The sequence below is a fragment of the Canis lupus genome, chromosome 31, assembly GCF_048164855.1.
Source record: "Canis lupus baileyi chromosome 31, mCanLup2.hap1, whole genome shotgun sequence".
NCBI lineage: Eukaryota > Metazoa > Chordata > Mammalia > Carnivora > Canidae > Canis > Canis lupus.
In genome coordinates, this window is record NC_132868.1 from 23469559 (window position 1) to 23491272 (window position 21714).

Here is a 21714-nt window from a genome sequence, read left to right on the forward strand (position 1 = left end):
GTCTGAGAAATCTTTAAGTCATTTTGTTCTTAAACATGGTGTCCTAGTTTTTTGTTTGTTTGTTTTCTCGTGTTCAAATAAGACACCAAGGAGCTGTTGTAATTATTAAACTGATTGATTATTACTTTCAAAATGGGATAAAGAGGATGAAATGAATAGATGGCTGTCTTTTCAAAGTAAGGCATGTCTTCTGCATAGCTGGAAACTTTGGTTTTATTTTGTAGTTAAAAGTGACAGCTTAAAGGAATACTGCAATGTTACATAAGTCACCATGTCTAATTATAAAGCGTAGTAAATCACTGAAAATTTTAATCTCAAATACAATGGAAAATGGAGCAATCAGCAAAGAACCTGACAAGCAAAAGCAAATTAGAATGCATGAAAGTGTCTCTCATTTGAATATGTATAGAATAGTAAAACTGAGTAGTATACTCCTTGTTTCATGTTTTACTTTTCTATCTGCAAATCAAGGCTAATGTTTTAACCTCTGTGTGTGTATTATAAAGTCTGGGAAATGAAGTCATGAATTTAGACCATTTGCAGGAAAGGTTTGTAAGTCTGATAAAGTACAGTCTCAGTTCCACAAAACATACATTGTAAATCCTTAATTAGGGCATTATTCTAAACTGACTTCTAGCTAACTGGGCAGAAAATCATGGAAATTAGGGAGGGAGGGACAAATTTTGTGGCCTATCCACCAGAAACTAATGTCTTACTCCAAGCTTGTTTCTGGGTGGTTTCTTTCCCAAGAAATCTGCATTTGGCCACAAACACCATCCCTAGGAAGTGAATAATTATATAACCACAAAAATTTGGATTCTTACTGCTGACCTAGATGCATTAGAAACAAACTCTAGGCCATTAGGTAAAAAATATTGCCTTGGCACAAAAATGTGTATGTGTTTGTTTTAAGGAAGTAGAAGCTCATTAATAAACTTCCCAGCTAGGCGTGAGCTACCAAGTATTACTCATTGCCGTGTGAGTGACAGGACTGGCTATTCTGCTACTAGTTCCCATAAAAGCTGAAGCTAAAAGCCCAATTCTCACCTACCAAAACAAAGCAAAACACAGAGTAAAGGTCATAGAGATTATTTGGAGATGCACCATAACATTCATTTGGCAGTAGTATGTGCAGACATGAATCGGATTTGAAGGCAGACTTCTCTCAGCATAAAAATCAACACTTAGTTGTTTTAGAATTAAAAAAGACATCTTCTGGAAGTGATTTTTATTTTGAAATGATTTGCACTTATTCCTTCAATAAATATTTCTGGAACAGCTACCGTGCCTCAGACCCTGTTCCAGGTACGAGACTCCATTATAACAAGAAATAATCTCTCAGAGGGCTGTGGTCTAGCAGAAAAGACAAATATTTAAAAAATATATATTTGTACGGATAATCCACATCAATTACGTGATGCCAGGGGAAATTTCAAGCAGGATCCCCATCGTGGGGGAAGACATGGAACTAAAACGTACAAGATGAGCTAGGATGCATGTTGCCAGCATGAAGGCTGACAACTGAAAGAGTTTGCCTTTGAAAACCTGGAGGAGTGCCTATTTGCTGGTTCTTTAGTCAGCAAAGGAAAGAGTTTCAAATAGCGTGGCATAGACCACTTTAAAGATCTGGGGCCTTTATTCTATGACAGTTGGGACCTACTCAAAATCTTCAAGCTCAAGAGGGACGATGTGATGTCACCCGCACTGAGTTTCTGGTGGCCAAGCTCTAAGGGTCTCTCACTCTTTGCAATTACACGTATTCTAAGAATGGTTAGTTTTATCTCCTGTCTTTAATATGAAAAACTTTTTTTTAAAAGAAATATGTCATTTGTAGCGAAAGATTCCAGGCAGATATTTGAGCGACTCAGATTTACATGCAGTCAGAATGAGAGATCCGTAACAATACGGGTTCTCAAGCCAGATTTACTGGTTTCTCACTTGGACTCTGTCACTTGCTACCTTAAGGGAGTTACTTAATCTTGTGGAGCTTCAGTTTCCTCATCTATAAAATATGCATAAAACATAGGACAATAATGCCATTTAGCTCATGAGGATTAAGTGAATAAATAGAACTTAAAGACTATAAACATAAAACACATAGTTATGGACTCAGAAAGATGATCCGTAGTGGTAGTGGTGGTAGTAGTAGTAGTAATAGCTAATACTCTTTCTTTTTTCGTAGAGAGGATTGGATATTGATACTACTTGTGTTTCTGATTTTTTTTTTAAAATCCTGATGGTCACTATTTATTGAAATTGTTATCTTTCAATTTCGCAACGTGGTAAACAAAACTATCTTCTGTGATTCAGTGTTAATCACATTCAATCACCCCATTGATTTAGGTCATAATTTCTGATACGGCCTAGACAGATATATCCTATATATAATATAAGACAGATATATACATTATGTGGTCTGACAGATATATCTTTAAGTATTTTAAATTCACTTTGAAAACCAATGAGACATTATTGATGGGCCTCTAAAGTCACCATGGTATGCTTTCCATACAGGTGGCCTCATCGTCACTGAAAATTTTCATTGCTATGTACTCTCTTCTTTTCACATTACCAGTTCTGCTCAAGAAAGCTATAGAAATAGTGGCTGTTACAGATTGAAAATGTCCTCCCACATATTTTTGTTTCAACTTTGAAGAAATTGAAACTCTGTGTATTTTTCCTTCATATCTGCATCTAGAGTTACTGAATATTAGAATTATACCTTCCTGCTTTCTGCTCAGCCCCATGTTTCTTTGGTATATGATGATGACAGAAATTTCTTGCAGACTTCAGATGCTCGTGATTCTAATTTTGTTCACTTGGTCATTACTTCAAGGGAATACTGGCTTAAGGCAGAATGTGAAGTTTATTTTTTCTTAATTGAGCTCTCCACAGTGTAAAGTGGGAATATTTGGGTTGAGTTTCAACTTCAACACAATTCATTTCCTGGATTTGCAAATGCTATTGTCTAGTATTTGCCAACATTGCTGACCACCTGATCGCCCAACTTGTATTTTATTTGTCTCACCTGCGGTTGTCTGGCGTTGGTTGGGGCTTTTCGGGAGCTCTTTCCTGAGTTATGGAATCTCAGACCTCAAAGGAATCTCAGCACTTTGCGTCAGAACATAAAACCGTCTAGTAAACCCTCTGCCTGCTGTCAGAAGTCCCTGTGTGCTTAGGTGCTTTATTCTCACATGTTGTTTATTGGAAGGGATGAGTGTATTTTACCTCCAAATGTTCACTTTGGGGGATCATTTGGAAGATAAAAGAAGGGAAATATTTTACAACGAAAAAAAATCTGGTCTTGAGAATAACGTGATGCTAAATAAATTCTTAAGGTTGAAGGATTGTACTTAAACTTGACATTATAACACAAATATCTTCTTGGCTGCGGATGGAGCACTTTAAATTCTAGCATAAAAGAAGCCATCATTCCTTTAGGTGAGGCAGGTGATAGAAAACTAAAACACGACAAGTATTTCTCCCTAAGGCAGTGCTTGTTGAAAAGTCACTATCCTGCTGATATTTGGGGATGAAAATGTAGTACCGCCTGCTAGCACATATTTGAAATGAATGTTTTGTCAAGCCAGGGTCAGGAGGAAAACCGTTTTCTTTTCCCAAGAGGTAGCTTTAGAATCTTCACGAAAGTCCTGAGGTGAAAGGTCCCCTCAGCTGAGGAAAGCATGTGCATGCTGCCTGGAACATTGTTGATTTTTAAGCTTGGCCTGACCAATCTGTCTTAAAAAGTAATAATAATAATAATAAAACAGGTTATCTCATTTTTTGAAAGTAGCCTCGTGGCACCCTAAAATAGCTTTGTGGATGAGTGTGGTCCTTCACCGGAATGTTAGAATTGATGTGCCTTTTATGTTTGATCCTCAGAATCAATCTCCTTATAGGAAGCTAAGGACCAGGTGGTGCATGTGCCTTACACAGAGATTTTTCAGCACGTTAGTGGCACAGGGCTGGGGGTTAGACTCCACATCACCCAGTCTAAGTTTGGAGTTCTTTTGTGTTACTCAGATCTATTCAGGAATGTAAGTGCCAAAGAACATTTAATTCCTTAGCTTGGTCTTATAGTAAGTCAAAGATTATAGATATAATTTCTTGAAATAAAATTTGGGCAAGTGATTGTTTCCTGTGACAAGGGGACATTTAAATGGAAGTAAACAAGTTGTGATTTTACCTCTCAGCAGTAACATGTCCTATTCCTGATTTGGCTCTCATTTTTTTTTATTAACTTCTTGCTATAGACTGTGGCTCTTATTGCCATGTGGTCATAAACTATCTATTACAGATAGTAGTATCTGATGAATAGAACTTACACAATTTCTCTTATACAGATAAATTGGAGGAGAAAGAGTTGCAGGAGCACAAATTACATCTAAGTCTCTCTTTGCATTTCACTGGTCAAATGACTTAATGGGGATCCTTTTTTGATGTTAAATTCTTTTATAGGAAAGTGATGACAATGCCAACTTTAAGCATAACCCAAGTATTCAATACTGAGTTTTGTTTACAGTGCTACCTACTGGCACATTATTTCTGAGCAGATGAGAAGAAAATTTAGGCTCACATTACTTTCAGATTTAATGATAACTTATTAATGTAATCCAGGAAAGAAAAAGAGATGAAACTACAGGGATTGCATTTATAGGATACTCCTAAAGCAGTGCCCACTCAGGAAAAATCTAGTCTTCTATATTTTAATTCTAATCATCCAAATTGAAGTTCAGTGAAGAAATAAATCAGACCCTAGAGATGGCTATGAGAATGAAAAAGGTGGAAAAGAGGAGAAAAGCAGGAAAATACTCTTTTCTGTATTTGGAATAGTTCTTACCTATACTTACTCTTTCCTGATGGTAAAAGCAAACAGTTTGAGATTCAGCCCCTGAGTATCTCTTCACTTCATGACAGTTCCGTGTTTCAGAACACCCCCAAGGTATCCTGGGATTACCTGAAATATAAGTCTCAGGGAACAAGGTGCGTTTCATCCTTTCTGTGGTCAGATTGGCTAGTCTGTGATGAACCTGAATATATTCCAGTTATAGATGTTGCTAAAAAAAAGAACAACAACAACAAAAAAACAAAAAAAAAACAACAAACTAGGGTCCAGGGGGTGAGTCTTCTACTTCAAAGTTATTTTATAGGAAATGAGGCATCTGTCTGAAGCCAGAGGAAATCAATTGTTATACTTTATTCGGCATATTGTGTTCATTTTGCCTTTCAGGATTTGTGGAAAGATGACTGCCTCCTCTTCCAAATGTGTTAGGGTAGATAGATAACATTTCCATTCATTCATTCATTCACTCATTGTGTATCTTGAGAGTATGTGAAGTTTATTTCAAGATCAAGATACCTTGTGGCTAGAAAGGAACAATTCTTATTTCATTTCAAAAATTCTAATATTTTTTGTTGAATAAGAAATACATGGGACATAGGAGACCCCATAGAGTTCTACTGAGGGCAGTTTTTTTTTTTTTTTGACTAGCATGAAAATGTACAGTTCTAACTTCTGAAGCTCTTCTCCTGGTCATCATAAATAGGCATTACATTAGCATCCTAGCATAACACCCCTCCATGTTCATGGAATTATAGTAAAGAAGGGGCACAGGCATTACTTCCTTTACCCCACCAGCTTCACTTTGGTGGAAAATGAATTAATCCTCATTAACCTGGTACAGAGCTAACTCCATACATACATACAAAAGTGTGTAGTTGCAATGGGTTCTGGTTCTTTTTTTTTTTTTTTTTAATGTTTTGCTATCACCATTTTAAAACAATAATCTATGACCCAGAGGCCCTGCATTTTCATTTTGTAATGGGTCACACAAATTATTTTGCTGGTCCTGCCTACATAGCGCTTATCTTCTTGGCTACGTCAATCTGCCCTCAGCCTCCAATCCCACTTTGTGGACATGTCCACTCTCTTGTCAAATCAAAGAGGCAAATAAGAAACTGTTGCTGTTGTTAAGTGAATGCTCCTTAAATTAACCGCAAAAGTACTCTTTCTTATGGCAAATTTATGACACTGATTTTTAATAAAGCTCTGCAAAGTATCCAAGTAGATTCCCAATCATGCAATTCCTACTTTGTGTTCTAGGCAAATTAAAAGCAAGTAGTGTTGGTTTTATGCTTTTAAATGGTTTTGAAAGACAATTGAGGACACTACTTGACATATGTTTCCTTAAAGTAAAATTCGAGAAAAGTTTGAATTGAAATGCGTTTTCCCACTTTTGTCTTGGATAGTAAGCAGCCCTGTGTCTAAAGCTGAGAATTCCAATGCGTAAGTGGAGGCATTAGCATTGGAAGCACACTCTGTTGTTATTAAGTAAAATATTTCTCCTAAACTGTATAGAATTAAAAATGCTGGCATTTAAAAGCTTTGCCATCAGCACCTACGGTGCTATGAAATGACTGGGAATATGGTTTCTGCTTTTTTAGTACCACCTGATATGTTCAGTTCTACAGCTACACCAGGGGTCTCCTTTGTGCTTCCCAAGTAAATGCATTCTCTATTTCTCTTAAGACCTTCGAGAAGCACTGAGTGTTTGCTCACTGGCTTTTAAAACTGGACCCCAAACTTTTCTCTTTACATATATTGAAAAAAAAAAAATTCAAAGGGCTATGTTTCTTTGTTCTCATCCAAGCCCACAATTAGCCAAAGTTCCATTCTGTGTAGCTGGAAGGAGGAGGAAAGGGGTGGCTCAACAGGCATTTTACTGCCTGTGAGAAAGTGCTCGGCGGGTTTCTTTGTCCTTTCTGTCAGGGCCGACTGCTTCCCTAATTGTAGTGCTGTAGGGAAGCACGTGCCTCTATGAGCATTATCTGATTCCTACAGGACGTACAGGAGTGCTTTGCATGCTGACCCTTAACTTGAACACAAATAATATCTTTGCAATCCCATTCCTAGGCCCCTGCTGCTGGCCTGCATGCCTCCAGACTTGAGTTCAGCTGGGGTTGGGAGTGTGGCACTGGGGCAAGGGGTGGGGGCTCCTATGTTGTTCGCTTCTCCCCTAGTTGTATCACCTGCAGTTTTGGCCTCACCTGTTAGAAGAGTACAAATTGAAGCTGGACCAGAGGACAGGAGTAGGAGCTGCAGAAGTCAGAGGAGAGAGAAGGCAAGACAAACAGCTGCTCTTGTCAGCAGGGGGAGAAGTGTAAAGAGATTAATAGTTATTTGAAGAGCAAATGGGGACGTGGCATTCGGGCAGTGGAATGCGAATGTATAAATGTCCTGGGATGGGCATGCGGCCTGTAACATTTAGCCAGATGCTCTCTGGACTGAATGGAATGGCCGAGTTCGTCCTTTCGCCTCCCTGTGGGAAATACCTAAAGTTTAGTCGAATAATTCAATGTCGTTAAGATTTTCGTCCACCTTCTATTTCTTTGTGAGCTTGCTTGTTCTCCATCACTTGACTTGGTCGGGACTCTGCAAGTGCTACCTCAACCGAAGCACCTGACTCCTCATTTCCTTTATAAAATCTGTATCAACAAGACTGCTTTTTCTCTTTTTGCTTTTGCTTTGTTCCCCCTTCCTGGGCTTGAAGAGACAATGAGATTGACGTGGGTCAGAAGTGTTTACACGGGGAAAACTGGACCATACAGTGGGTGCCACTTCTGGAAACTATCCCATTTGCGTCCACTTTAGGAATGCTTCGAATTATCTCATCGGGCTGACAGGTGTGCTGGTGTTGGGCAGGGCCCTGGACTCCATCAGAGTCAGAAGATTTGGTTTCAGAATTCCCACTCTTTGCTTATTAGCTGGTACTTGAGTAAATCACTCCTGCTCTCTGATAGTAATACATTTGTGTGTGTGTGTGTGTGTGTGTGTGTGTGTGTGTGGATTAAATGACAAGTTAACTCATTCTTTCCATACACATCGTATCTAGTGCCTACTCTGTGCTTGTTGGCACAAAAGACATAAGAGCATCTGGCAGAGGAGCTACATGAGCTAATATACTTCTGAATTGTATCAAATATAGAATGTTAATCATAACGAGATGGGATTCCTCTTCCACATGTTCTATGCTGGCAAAGAATAAACTGCTACAAAGAAAATGAAAGAATGGATAAAAAATTAGGCTGTGTTTGGATGACATACTAGCATGCTACATTTAAAGATATCTAGATGGCTTTCCCTAACCTTGCTACCTGTGTGCTTCTCCAGTCTCGAAGAAGTGGGTCCTTGTGGGGTGGGGGTGGAAGCATTCTTGTTACCCTGGGGCAGAATTTAGAGTGTAAGACTACAAGGACATTTGGAGGACATCTGATTTTGCTTCATATACAACTATTTGATGCTTCAAATCCCCTTTAGAACATACCATCCAGTGGTCTTTCTCATTCTGAATACTATGGCAGGAGGTGGAAAATACAAAGAAATAGGAGGTGGTATTTATTTATTTTAAATACCTTTTTTTAAAGATTTTATTTATTCATGAGAGACACACAGAGAGAGGCAGAGACACAGGCAGAGGGAGAAGCAGACTCCCTGCGGGGAGCCGGGTGTGGGACTCCATCCCAGGACCCTGGGATCACGATTTGAGCCAAAGGCAGATGCCCAACCGCTCAGCCACCCAGGTGCCCCTTAAAGACCTTCTATAGAGCTACTGAGCCCTGAACATTGTTGCCCAGTTTACTAATAAATGCATTATTTTACTTTATCTTTAAATTTAAGTATAGTGGACATTCAATGTTACATCAGTTTCATGAGTAGTGATCCCAAGGCTCTGCCCTATGCTTTGCTCCCGTGCATGTGGCCACTGTCTGATACCATGCAACGCTTCCACAGCATCACTGTGCGCGTTCTCCTCTCAGTCGCTCCTCAGGGGACCACAGTCTCCAAAGGCCGCACAAAACCCGTGTGACCTGTGCCAGGTCCTGACGAAACACACACAGGCCTCAGACGTCCCTTGGTCCTCCTATGACGAAGCGGTCGTTTGGCTTGGGCTGTGAGGTCTCAGAGGCCCACGGTGCATTTCTGTAGAATGCACGCACCAAGCGACGCCTTTTTCGGAGCAATGGCCTGCCGCGTGCAAGAGCTAACACTGGGCTTTCTGGGCGTCCCGCAGCCACAGTACACGAACCTGGGGCTCCTGAACAGCATGGACCAGCAGATTCAGAACGGCTCCTCGTCCACCAGCCCCTACAACACAGACCACGCGCAGAACAGCGTCACGGCACCGTCGCCCTACGCGCAGCCCAGCTCCACCTTCGACGCGCTGTCCCCGTCCCCCGCCATCCCCTCCAACACCGACTACCCGGGCCCGCACAGCTTCGACGTGTCCTTCCAGCAGTCCAGCACCGCCAAGTCGGCCACCTGGACGGTAAGCGCCCCCCCCCCAGCCCACCCCCGAGGGCTAGGGCCGGCTTGGCCGCCCTGCGCAGGGACCACCTGCCACAGCTTAGAGACCCGCGCCGCGGCCGCCAGCGACCTTTCGTGGCTGGGTCTTTAACACCGAGCAGAGCGAGGAGAAGTGCCCCTGGGTGGTTAGAGCCCCGATGCGGGAGCCGAAGCCCAGGTTCTGGCGGGTTCCTAACAATGTCAGCAGATCTGTGCCTGCCTGCTTCACCCCGGGGGGTGGGGGGGTGGGGTTGGGGTGGGAGGAGGTCCGTCCTGCATGAGGGTGGGGGGATGAGGTAGGGGTGGGAGGGGGTCCGTCCTGCAAAAGCTTTTGGGAGACTCTAAAGCATTGTGCCAACAAAAAGTATCATGAGCATGGGATGCGTAATTGCATGTCCAAGAATGCAGGATAGTGATCAGTCTCATTACGCGGAAGAAGTAAAAGTCCTTTTTTTTTTTTTTTTAAGATTTTATTTATTTATTCATGAAGATTTTATTTATTTATTCATGAGAGACACACACAGAGAGAGAGAGAGAGAGAGAGAGAGAGAAAGAGAGGCAGAGACACAGGCAGTGGGAGAAGCAGGCCCGGTGCAGGGAACCCGACGTGGGACTCCATCCGGGCCTCCAGGATCACGCCCTGGGCCTAAGGCAGGTGCTAAACCATTGAGCCACCCAGGCTGCCCATAAACGTCCTGTTAATATGCGATTAAAAAAATGAAATCACCAAAACGGAGTAATAAGAAATTAAAATCTCACTTATTACCAAAGGGCTAAGTTTGCTTATACATGTAGACTCTGTAGCACGAGTCATGACTTAACTGATACTTAGGAATTTAATACATTTAGATTTTTTTTTCCTCAAAGAAGCCTCCAAAACTGTACATCAGAGTCATCAATTAGTCCAAAGAGACTCCGATTAAATAGTTGGAAAAAAAAAGGACTTTACGTATATAATGTTTCCAAGAAAACATAGAGATATATTCAAAAATTAGAAAGGTGTAAGAATGTTTATTCTCTTTCAGAGTTTGTTTTGTAATGTATTATAAATAAAATTCATATATAAGGGAGGAGACTTACAAGACCGGTTTTAATTACTTGATCAAAGAATGCCCAACACCAAAGTGGCATGCATGTTTTTCAAGCAACTTAAAATTTGCATGGATTATAAGTGCTTCCCAATATTATCACCTTATTGAGAAGTAGCTTTACAGTTGTTTTAACAGTTTTTTTCCCCCATCTTTGGCAAATAGGTTTCTTTGGAAAGTATTTTACTTTTTTATGTTACAGCGTCTAGCTCGCTATAGCATTAATCCAACTGTATATCCTTTATAAAACAATCTACATTTGTGACACTATGTCCCATGTAGTTTCACATGTGTTCCCTCATTTTGTCTTCACTTCTTAGTGAACTAGGTAGGACACAATTTATGATTCCCATTTTCCTAGCAAGAGAAGCTTAAGAATGTGGAGGTTAAATGACACCCCTCAAGGGACAGAGGCTTTTGTGTAGCTGGACCTATTTCTGATTGTCCCCTCCCCAACTAGATTGTGTTCTTTTTCTCCCATTCCACATCACGATGTTCAAAATGGTCTAAAATTTTATTTTTGTGCTTTTCTTTCATGGTTTGAGAAGCGGTTCTGTCACGGCTCATATTTCAAACATAAAGTCTAAGTATGAGCCTAAAATCTGATCTTCCTCCCATGTGTTATTTATCAATTGTGTCACAGTCTTGAGTGTCTTTTATATTAATAATCCTGGAGAATGGATCCTAAAGGTGAGTAAACTTAGAGTCCATTGGCCTTAAATAAATATTGGTTGATCCATCTAAGTAATATCTTGCTGAAAACCTGCTGGAATAGCCATTTTATAAATGGAGCATGATGTGCGTTAGAATAGAGGTCGCTGCTTGGGTGTTCACAATCCCTGATCTTCCTGGCTAACAGGTTCTTGTTTGCATACTCAGGCCAACCTCCACTATGTTAGGAATAAGCACGTCGGAAGGGCTAATGGGCCTACTGAGGCCACTAATGATTGAGCATTTCCCTTCTAAAATGCTTTAAGAACCATGGTTGTGGAACTTGCTACAAGTGGAACATTAAATCCCATCTCCCCTCACCTCCCTCATCACCTCCTCATACAGAAATCTTAAGGTTTTTCTCAGATTGAACATCATTCTGAACCATCAAAGAAAGCCCCATTCTCAGAGAAGTAAATTGTGTCACAGGAAAAAAAAAAAAAAAAAAAAAAAAAAAAAGCTGGGGAGACATACCTAAGTGGTAGGTTAAAAAAGAAAAAAAATATCTTACGGAGCATACTGGTAAAATTTCCTTATGAGGGACAGCAGTGAGATCAGTACCCGGCGTGAAGGGGTAGGCACTGCTGCAATGGGGAGGGCCCCTGTTTGGGGGCCAGAAAACCTGGATTCTAGACATGATCATCTTTGTGACTTTAGCCAAGTCACTTCGTCTTTCTCGAGATCAGTCGGTACCTTTGTGAGGATAGGGAAGAGTCCGGTGAAACCTACTTTCTTTTCTTTTATGGTGGAGTCCTATTAAATCATCATCATAGGACATTTGTAGAAGGACTTAAGTTCTTATTATGTATTTTGCCTGCCATGAATGAACAGCCTTGATTAAGCTGTGTTGCCTTTCTTGGCTTTCCTCCAGTCCACCCTACAAATTTCATGAGACAAGGTGATTAAGTTAGTTGTCCATTCTCTCCTACTAGAGTATCACATGGTGTTTAGAGTTTTAGTTTTAGTAAGTACGTTAGAAAACCATCAGTTTTCTTTTAGGCCCAAGTGCATTTCTCCTAAATTTAGGGCATCTGAGTAGCTGTTGAAATCACCTAAAAAAACCCCTAAGATCTTAGCCAAGGACACCAGAATCTTGTACACAACAGCATCTAACTCTCTGAACCAAATTATATATCTTCCCACATAGGCACAGAACCTCACTGTTTTTAAAAGTACACTCTCACCTGTTTATTTTGTTGGGCCTCACGACTATGGCTGTTAGCCCCACTTTTCTAAATGAGGAAAGTTAGAGAAGTAAAGGTGACAAGTCTGATCACCAGTCAAGGTGGGTGAGGAACCCAGGGCCCCTCACTCTCAGCTCAAGTCTCTCTGCCATCCTGTCTAGACGGCCTTTCCTCCTGATTGATAGAAGGAGACGTACAGGGACATCCAGGCCCTGTGTGGTATGGTGCTGAAGCCCAGCTGATGGAGAACTTTTTAAATATCAGATCATATAACACCTATTTATTTGACATCTGTGCATTTGAAAGCAACTTTCCAAAATAAAATACTATCATTTAAAACTGCCCACAAACAGAAAGCAGCAGAAGCAGCTGTCATTAGGAGGAGCCACACTTACTGCATCGTCTTCTGGTAATTTTTTAATAAAAATCTTTTTAGTACCATTTTATCACTTGTCATCATCCTCTCGTGTTTTCTCTTTTAATTCTCATTTTACTCAGACTTTTTGCCAAAATGTAATTAATATCTTTACAGCATGTATGCTTATTTGCTTTCTCTATTTTTTAAATAACAAATGTGTTTCCAGTTTCTTAAACACATGATATTTATTTTAAACTTCTTCCACCGAGATAAAATGAAGTGCGGTAACCTTTTTCCATATTCTCTATCTCACAGACATGCACACACATACGTTCAAACCCAAACCCAAACCCACCCGAATTTAGGACTTAGTTTTAGATTCCTTTCTTATTTCTATAATCTGATGGCTGCTATAATCAGAGAGGCCTCCCATGTAACATCACGAGGTGCCGGTCTACTATGGTAGCAAGGAATCATTAGCCAGGAGATAGTTGACAGAATGGTGGTTTAAAGATGGCAAGAAACTTAGGTGCAGATTTTGATTCTGCAAGTTGCTAGCAGCACATGGGAGCTGGCCAAATGGGGATGTTAATACATTTTTATTATGGGGATTGTATGACCAGTGTCATGCTCTCATGGGCACCTGGCTTGTCATAGGGATGGATATAAATGTTCACTGAATCTGAATTTTGATCCCTTCGTTTCATGAGTTTCCTAGTTTTGTGAGAGTTCAGTTGTGCAAGTAATAATTTGAAAGCAAAGCAAAATGTTTCTACTTTTTTTTTCATGCTTTTGGGCTATTCACATGCATGCTCTAGCCCCAAGAGACTGTGATACTATCCACTATCTAAATATATGAGTAAGATAATATGGAATGATAACAGGTTGTCCTATAGGCAGACGTCTGCAGGATGGCTGTTCTGTTTTCCTATGCCTGCCCAAGTGTTTTCCTCTTTGCCAGCGCAAGGAAGGGCCCTCTCCAGATTTGAATTAAAAAACAGTTGACTTCAGCATGTATTTCTCATTTTCAGTCCACCACTTCATTTATGGGGATGCCTTTTTTTTTTTTTTTTTTTTTTAGTCACCATGTTAAATAAAGGATAACAGTGGATTTCACTTATGGAAGAGTCGATATATTGATTTGTGGTGGCGGAGTACTGGAAAGAGCCTACGTACTCATCAGTGGGAACCATTTCAATATTTGGTGACATATCCAAATAATGCATTACTCTGTGGCCATTGAAAAGATTCATACGTACTGACCTGGAATGCTTTTGGACTGGTGGTTGAGTAAAAGATAAGCTTTCTACGGCACCTACTTGAGAATCGAGAGGTCTGGTGAGAACACCACTTTGGGCGGCAGAGTGTTCCCTCTCACTGGACTCTAGTGACCAGGCCTCTTTGTGAATATAAGTCAATCTGTCTTGATTACCAGCCTCACACACATTTGTCAGTTTGCGAACTCTTTTTCTCATAACCCATGACCCACAGTATTATCTGTGTGCAAACACTGAAAAGCCTCAAGTTAGTGTTTTTTGCTGTGCTTTGAGAAAAAGACCTGGCCTTTGGACATACAATCACTTTTTTTGGTATTATGATTTTTCCCTTCATAGATTTCAAGGTCTTGGAGGACAGGCCTCCTGACCCACTGCCCAGCACATTTTCCAGCATACAGTAGGCCCTTAATAAATATTAAGAAACTTTGTTTTCTCTTCATGGCTAAAGGAAGCAATTCTAGTTCCAAGCAGTGTTCCTCAATTCTGACTCTGATTGTTAACCATCCGTAAATTTGATGCTTTTCCCTCCACCCATGATTTATAGACAGCATTCTTCCTTTGCCTCTCCTGCTCATGCCAGCCTCGTGTCCTGCTCAGAGCTTTGAAGAATCTGACTTGAGCAAGTGGAGAGATTAGGGAGGTGGCATTTGAAAGGGGAACAGCCAGTTCCCCGGAGAGTTTCATTGATCCCAGCGTATCAGTCCTGCAAGCTCTCTTGCGTTGGCTTCACAGGCGAGCTGAGATGCATGCCTGTGGCCCACCCTCCCTGTCATCAGGTTACCTGTAATGTAAGACTTCCAGAATAAGGCTGCCAGCTTTGCAGAAATCTAATGCAAGCCAGCCCGTTGCGTGGCCCTCTGGAATCTTGGGACTCTTAAGAATAGCCCATCAAAGGACATGATGTACAGACAAACTTTTTCACGGCGAATATGATTTATCAACTTCTTTTCACAAAGGAAACACTTTTGTCCTCAAACTTTGAGCTGTAATTGGGGCTTGAGCTGATCTCATAATCGAGTGGCTGTTAGATTTTATTGCTGAGGGACAGGAGAGAAGTCGGCAGACTTGGCTCCTGCTGGTGATACATTTGTTATCCATAATGAGGTTATTTTCACTTCCTGACATAGCTGTCCTGTAAATCTCCTGAGATACATATAGGAGTCCCTTTTTTGTGCCCCTCTCATGATAAAGAAAATAATGATACTGAATGTCATTCAGTGAATGAGCACATTCACCTGTTATCTGAGCTATTTCTTAGTTCCACAGTATTGAGGAAGAATCTCCTAAAGAAAGGACTTGAAGATTCTTGGTGATGGTTCATGTTTAAATCCAACACTTGATTGGATTTATTTACTCATTTTTTTTTTTAGTATTTTATTTATTTATTTATTTATTTATTTATTTATTTATTTATTTATTTATTTATTTATTTATGAGAGACACAGAAAGAGAGGCAGAGACACAAGCAGAGGGAGAAGCAGGCTCCATTCAGGGAGCCCGATGTGGGACTCAATCTTGGGACCCCAGGATCATGCCCTGAGTCAAAGGCAGGTGCTCAACTGTTGAGCTACTCAGGCGTCCCCCTTGATTGGATTTAAAAGTGAATTTCCATTACAAGACATGCTGCAGAGGTATTGTCCCCAGGGCAGAGCAGAATAACTTCATCAGTATATTTGCCCTAATTTGTTTGGATTGACTCTAGGTCAATGTATTTGTGATAAGCCAGTTTCACCTAATGTTTATGACCCTCCCATACTGTCCTGAGTGATTCGTTGAATGCACTTTAGAGTTTTTATTTAAAGATAACTTTTTAAATATTTTATTTATTTATTCATGAGAAACCACAGAGAGAGAGAGAGAGAGAGAGAAAGAGAGAAAGGCAGAGACACAGGCAGAGGGAGAAGCAGGCTCCATGCAGGGAGCCCTAGGTGGGACTCGATCCCAGTTATCCAGGATCAGGCCCTGGGCTGAAGGCGGCACTAAACCGCTGAGCCACCCGGGCTGCCCTAAAGATAAAAATTTTGACACTGATCTCTTATATCTAATATAATGAGAACTGACCACTTATTTTTTTTTATATTTTATTTATTCATGAGAAACACACAGAGAGAGAGAGACAGAGACAGAGACAGAGACGGAGGCAGAAGGAAAAGCAGGCTCCATGCGGGGAGCCCAATGTGGGACTCCATCCTGTGACCGCGGGATCACAACCTGAGCCAAAGGCAGACACTCAACCACTGAGCCACCCAGGCATCCCAAGAACTGACCACTTATTAAAAAGAAATAAATAGCAAATTTAAATAAAGCTGGCATTTCTTTTTTCCCACTACAAAGTTTCCTTTTTTCCTCCTTGTTCTCTCTCCTGATCCTTTTTTTCCTTCCTCCTTCCCTCCCTTTTTCCCCTTCCTCCTCCTTTTATCTCCTTCACTCTGTTATTATTAGTAGTGGTCACTTTTTTTTGTTTTGATTTTAGTTTTATAAGTATTACCAGCCACTCAGTATCTTGTTTTTTTTTCACTGAAGCTTTGAGTTCTTGGAATGGTGGATTAATATTAGGAAGATCATGTTATAAATCAGTCACCATGGGCATTTTCATAAAAATAGGAATTGGATCATCAGGCCCTTTTGGTTTAACAAGGCATTTTGACTAGAAAAGGGCTACCTGAGAGGTGGCAAATCCAAATGTCAGTGGGAATCAAAGATGATAATGGGGATGGCGGCAAGATGAGATCATATACGCTGTCTGCAGGGGTATGTCTTTTGCACCCCAGCCTGTTGTCATGGGGGAAAGTAGACCTGGCATTAAAATAATATTTTTTCAGAAACAGCTAGAAATCTGGATTTGCATGTAATAGCTCTAGATCTTTAAATGACAGTAGTAATATTGCTTTTAAAAAATAAGTTATAGGGGCACGTGGGTGGTTCAGTGGTTGATCATCTGCCTTGGGCTCAGGGCATGATCTCAGGGTCCTGAGATTGAGTCCCACATCGGGCTCCCTGCAGGGAGCCTGCTTCTCCCTCTGCCTGTGTCTCTGCTTCTCTCTCTGTGTCTCTCATGAATAAATGAATAAAATCTTTTTTTTAAAGTTATAAAACTCTATAGACCAAACAAAACAATAGGCATGCTGAAAGAACAGTGACAAGGGAAGATTATGTGAAGTTTAAATACTGTAACTGGAAACTAGAACAAGCATCTAAGGGAAAGATTATCAGTAAATATATTTCATTCAGAAACAATAATTCTCCATCTCTTTAAAAACTTGTATAGATTAATCCCTTTCTTCAATAAATTGAGCTGGCATTTATTTTTTTCCCACTACGAAGTTTTCTTTTTTCTCCTTGTTCTCTTTCCTAATCCTTCTTTTCCTCCATTCTTCCCTCCTTTTTTCCCTTCCTCCTTTTCTCTCCTTCACTCTTTTGCAACACAGTTTCATTGAAGATTTTTTTTCTTGCAATAAATGACTTTCACCTTCTCATTCCTCATAAAAATTTTACTGTATAAAAAATATAATAGTGTGCATTGTTGGATCCATTGTCTAAGGAAAAGATCTCATTTATTTGTTTTTGTTTTTATCATTAGAGAATTTATAGGACTCTATAACTCACATCTCTAAAATTGGCCAAAACTGTAACCAGAAAAGGGCGGTGAGATTTAAAGAGCTTCCAAATCAGTTTTCTCCCCTCACTGATGGCTTATTTTTAATTGGCATGTACAAAGTGTGCTGGAACAAAAATCACCTGAAAATTGAGGTATAAACAGAGAATAGTGTCATAAGAAATTTTAATGACTCAAAAGAAATATAGTGTATCATTAAGCTTGACAAAGATCCCCTAAAATCAGCCCAGAATGATGTGAGCCATTTATGAGGAAATATTGCTATGAGTGCATATCTTTACCTGAGTTCTACACTTCTTCCACTTGCACTCCTGATATTAGCCATTTTCTTAGTACGACCAAGTCTTGCAGTGGTTCCTATCCCCTCTGATGGTGAAGGGCAGATGTATTTTTTTCATGAAAGGGGTTAGCAATCAGCTGTCATGTCATGAGTAAAGCAACTGTGTGTAAAATAAATCCTCATAATTTTATATCAGTAGCAATTACTATGTCTATTAGGTCACCATGACTGGAAGACGACTTGAGATAACATAGCTTTCTCCACAACCACTTCCAATTCTCTGAGATGAAAGGAGAGTTTATTGTAAGGGAAAATCTTAGACTCTTTGAAGCCCTGCAGATGTTCCATAGACGTGGAATGGCTTTTAGAACAAGGGGTCCTGTAATTAGACACATGGAGGTCTAAAGGTAATGATCTTAGCAGCAGTCTCTCCTGTGGTTTTTAATAATGATTATGGCCCCATCATCAGGTTACCCTCAGGTGAAATTTAAAAGAAAATTTGATAGTAGCCAGAGATCTCATTCATTGTAGGGTAAATTAGGGAAGGATTCTCACTTTACAAATAGACTGAAATTCTCATTTTAGTTTGAATCTAATGATGAAGCCTCATGATGTCTTAGTAGAAAAGAAAACAATATAATTTGCCACTTTGCTATTGTATTACTAAGGTCTGAAGACTCGGAATGTGACTTTTGAGTGTGTTATATGTGGAATAGAGAATTTTCAAGTTTGTCAGCCATACAGGTGTTTCTTCGTGGGTTATTAATTCAGTTTTTATTTTTTGCTTTTTATGCTGTTTAACCAGCACCATCTACTAAGTCTTGTGCAAGAGTAATGAAGATGAATACTCCATTTCAAAATACTTTTTTTTTTTGGCTGGAGAGGGAATCTTAAGCAGGCTCCCGGCTCAGCCAGTGAGCCTGATTGGGGGGCTTGATCTCACAAGACAATGACCTGAACCAACATCAAGAATCTGATAATCAACTGAGCCACCAAGGTGCCCCCAAATTACTTTTCTTTCTACTGGTTGGTTCCCATATTGTATTAGACAGGAAGAACACTATCACTAACACTTAAGCTAAGAACACTTAGCTGAAGGGTCCTCATTTGAATCTGAGAAGTCACCTGACAGGCTCATGAAGAGCGTGGCCCATAAAATAGAGCAAGGACTCAGAGGGCAACTTTTGGGTGCTATCAAGCTTTTGAGCTGGGGCAGGTTGTTCTGTTTCTGCCCACCATCTGTTCAATAGGTCTTACAGTATTTACTTGGCAGGATTGTTGTGAGGCCTAATTAAAGTTTATGAAGCTCTTTGGGAGCCTGAGAGATCAAATTCTAAAAACATGATATGTTATTATCTCATCCTGGATTTTTGCTTTTAGATTTACCTGCTTGAATGCTACATCAACCCACGCTTACAATTTAGTCAGTTTCCCGAGGTTTTCCATTTATAAGCAGAGATGAATAAAACAGTATCAATATATAAATCCCTAGAAATAAAAGTGGGATGAAAATATATGTTATGTGTGTGTATGTGTGTGTTTTTCTAATGTAAAATAATTTCTTTTTAAAGCATGTTTAATTGGATCCTGCAATTGTTAATCAGTTAACTTTTTTCTTAGTGTATTATCGATAACATTTCAGCAGAACCAATGATAAAGTTTTAAATTGTGATCATTTTTATGAGATCAGTAAAAGAAAAATACTTTTTCTTAAAAATACAAAAATAAATATTTATACTTATTTATTTATAAAGATACACATATGTTACTCTAGTTGAGTAACAAAGGCATTAATTTACAATAATTATGATTTGGGCTTGAAAGATATTTCTTTCTTCTCTCTCTCCTGCTTACTTACTTTTCCTTCTACCCTGTGTGTTAAGATTTTCACATTTGTGAATATAGAGCCCTGATGCTAAAGAATATCCATTGCTTCTACCTTTTCTTTTTTCTTTTCTTTTCTTTTCTTTCTTTTTTTTTTTTACTATTTTGTATTTTTGGAAAAGCAAATCTCATTTTCCCATAGGAACAACATACTTATTATGGATTATATTTCTGACCAAGGACTTGTCATCAAGGAAGTCATAGATATGATTAACTTTATGTCAAAAAACAAAAATCTGCTACTGTGAGCCACTATAATAGTTTAACATAGCAAAATAATTCTCATAATCCTATAAAACTTGCTTCAATATCTTGAATGTCTCAACATTATTAAGTTTACTTATAACTTAGAATTTTAAGTTATTTTTATGAAGTTGACTTATCTAAAACTGATATGCTGTAATAATAAACATTTTAATTAATATTTTGATATGCCAGAATTTTGATGCATTTGATGTGTAATGATCTGAGATGCCTATGTTTCTCTAAATTTTCCCTAGAAAATTAGAATGAATACTTATAAAACATCTTCCTGTTGCTAAGAATTCTTTTTTTTTTTTAAGATTTTATTTATTTATGCATGAGGGACACACAGAGAGAGAGAGAGAGAGAGAGAGAGAGGCAGAGACACAGGCAGAGGGAGAAGCAGGCTCCATGCAGGGAGCCCGATGTGGGACTTGATCCTGGGAATCCAGGATCACACCCTGAGCTAAAGGCAGACGCTCAACCACTGAGCCACCCAGGCGTCCCCTGTTGCTAAGAATTCTATTCAAAAAAGAATTCTATAGTGTTGCCCAGGCTTTATTTTAAAAATTTGAATAATTTTTAAGGTATTATTAAAGATTTTGCTTATAAGGAAAAAAAAGAAAAATCTCGATCCTATTGAATTTGAAATTCTAGTTTTTGTGTATGTCTACTACTCCTGACCGTCACTACTATTTCCAAAGCAGAACAGTCTTGAAAAGATAAAATGTTTCCAAAAGCAAGTATTTACAAGAAAGGCTGTTAGTACTCATGAAGTGAACTCTGTTCCTTTGCTTTAGTAATGGATCTTTGAGGATTCAAGTTGTATATTCGACCCAGGATTTGGTGCTTACCTTGAAATATTATCTATTCGAATTTATCACCTACCCTCACTCTTTTGACCTTCTGTACGAAAACATGGAATTTGTACATAAGGCTTTTGGGAAATGGTGTTTGATAGTTAGATGAAGTAGATTTATCAGTAAGTACATTACAAAGTATTTTCGTAATACAAATTTGGAGTAACTTTTTTTATACTTCCACAGTTAGAATAGATGTGCAGAGAATGTATCCTATTATGATCATTAATAATTTCTTCTTAAACTAACCCACATAGATAACTAACCTCTTTCTCCTTTGCTATACTTATGTAAGTATGAGTCAATGCACACTTGTTTAAAATGGCTTACCTTTATTCCCTTTGAGTTTAGAAAGGTACCTGACAAATAACCATTTTAATCAGCCTCTGAAAAATCTTATCCTCCACCTCTAAGAGTTACCATAGGTAACTCATTCTTTAGGCTTATATTGTTCTTTCATAGAATGAAATACACTGAAATACCAGTGAATACACTGGTAATGGACCATATTGACGTTTATCTTCGAAGACTATAGCTTACATTTTTATATTTAGGTGTAACAAAAGCATTTTTTTTTGCAGGTATGTTTATTTTATGCCTGAAGGTCATCACGTAATTTAATAAACAGTAACTCATCTATGCATTTTTTTGGTATAAAAGCTAGAATGGGAACTATTCTAGTGAGGGGGAACTGAGAACTGAGGGGTCTAGAGAAAAGAAGATGTCTCAGCTGCAGGACCTAAAGGAAATATAGACTCCTTCCAGGCTAGTTTCCTACTCAAGAAGCATTAAAAGGATAGCTATTTGTTTAAGTTCCCATAATGTATTCATATCTCAGCAGTGATTTCTTGCCTAGTGCCCCATGGTTTC

The 21714-nt window shown here is 39.3% G+C and overlaps 1 protein-coding gene across 11 annotated transcripts in view; it reads left to right on the plus strand.

Annotated features, from left to right (window-relative positions):
• Nucleotides 1–21714, plus strand: part of TP63 (tumor protein p63) — a 219129-nt gene that overhangs the window by 126915 nt on the left and 70500 nt on the right. For all 11 annotated transcript variants that reach the window (XM_072807823.1, XM_072807822.1, XM_072807824.1 and 8 more), the window contains one exon: nucleotides 9072–9326. In XM_072807823.1, the coding sequence (XP_072663924.1) occupies nucleotides 9072–9326 (255 nt within the window). The remainder of the gene's footprint in view (nucleotides 1–9071; nucleotides 9327–21714) is intronic.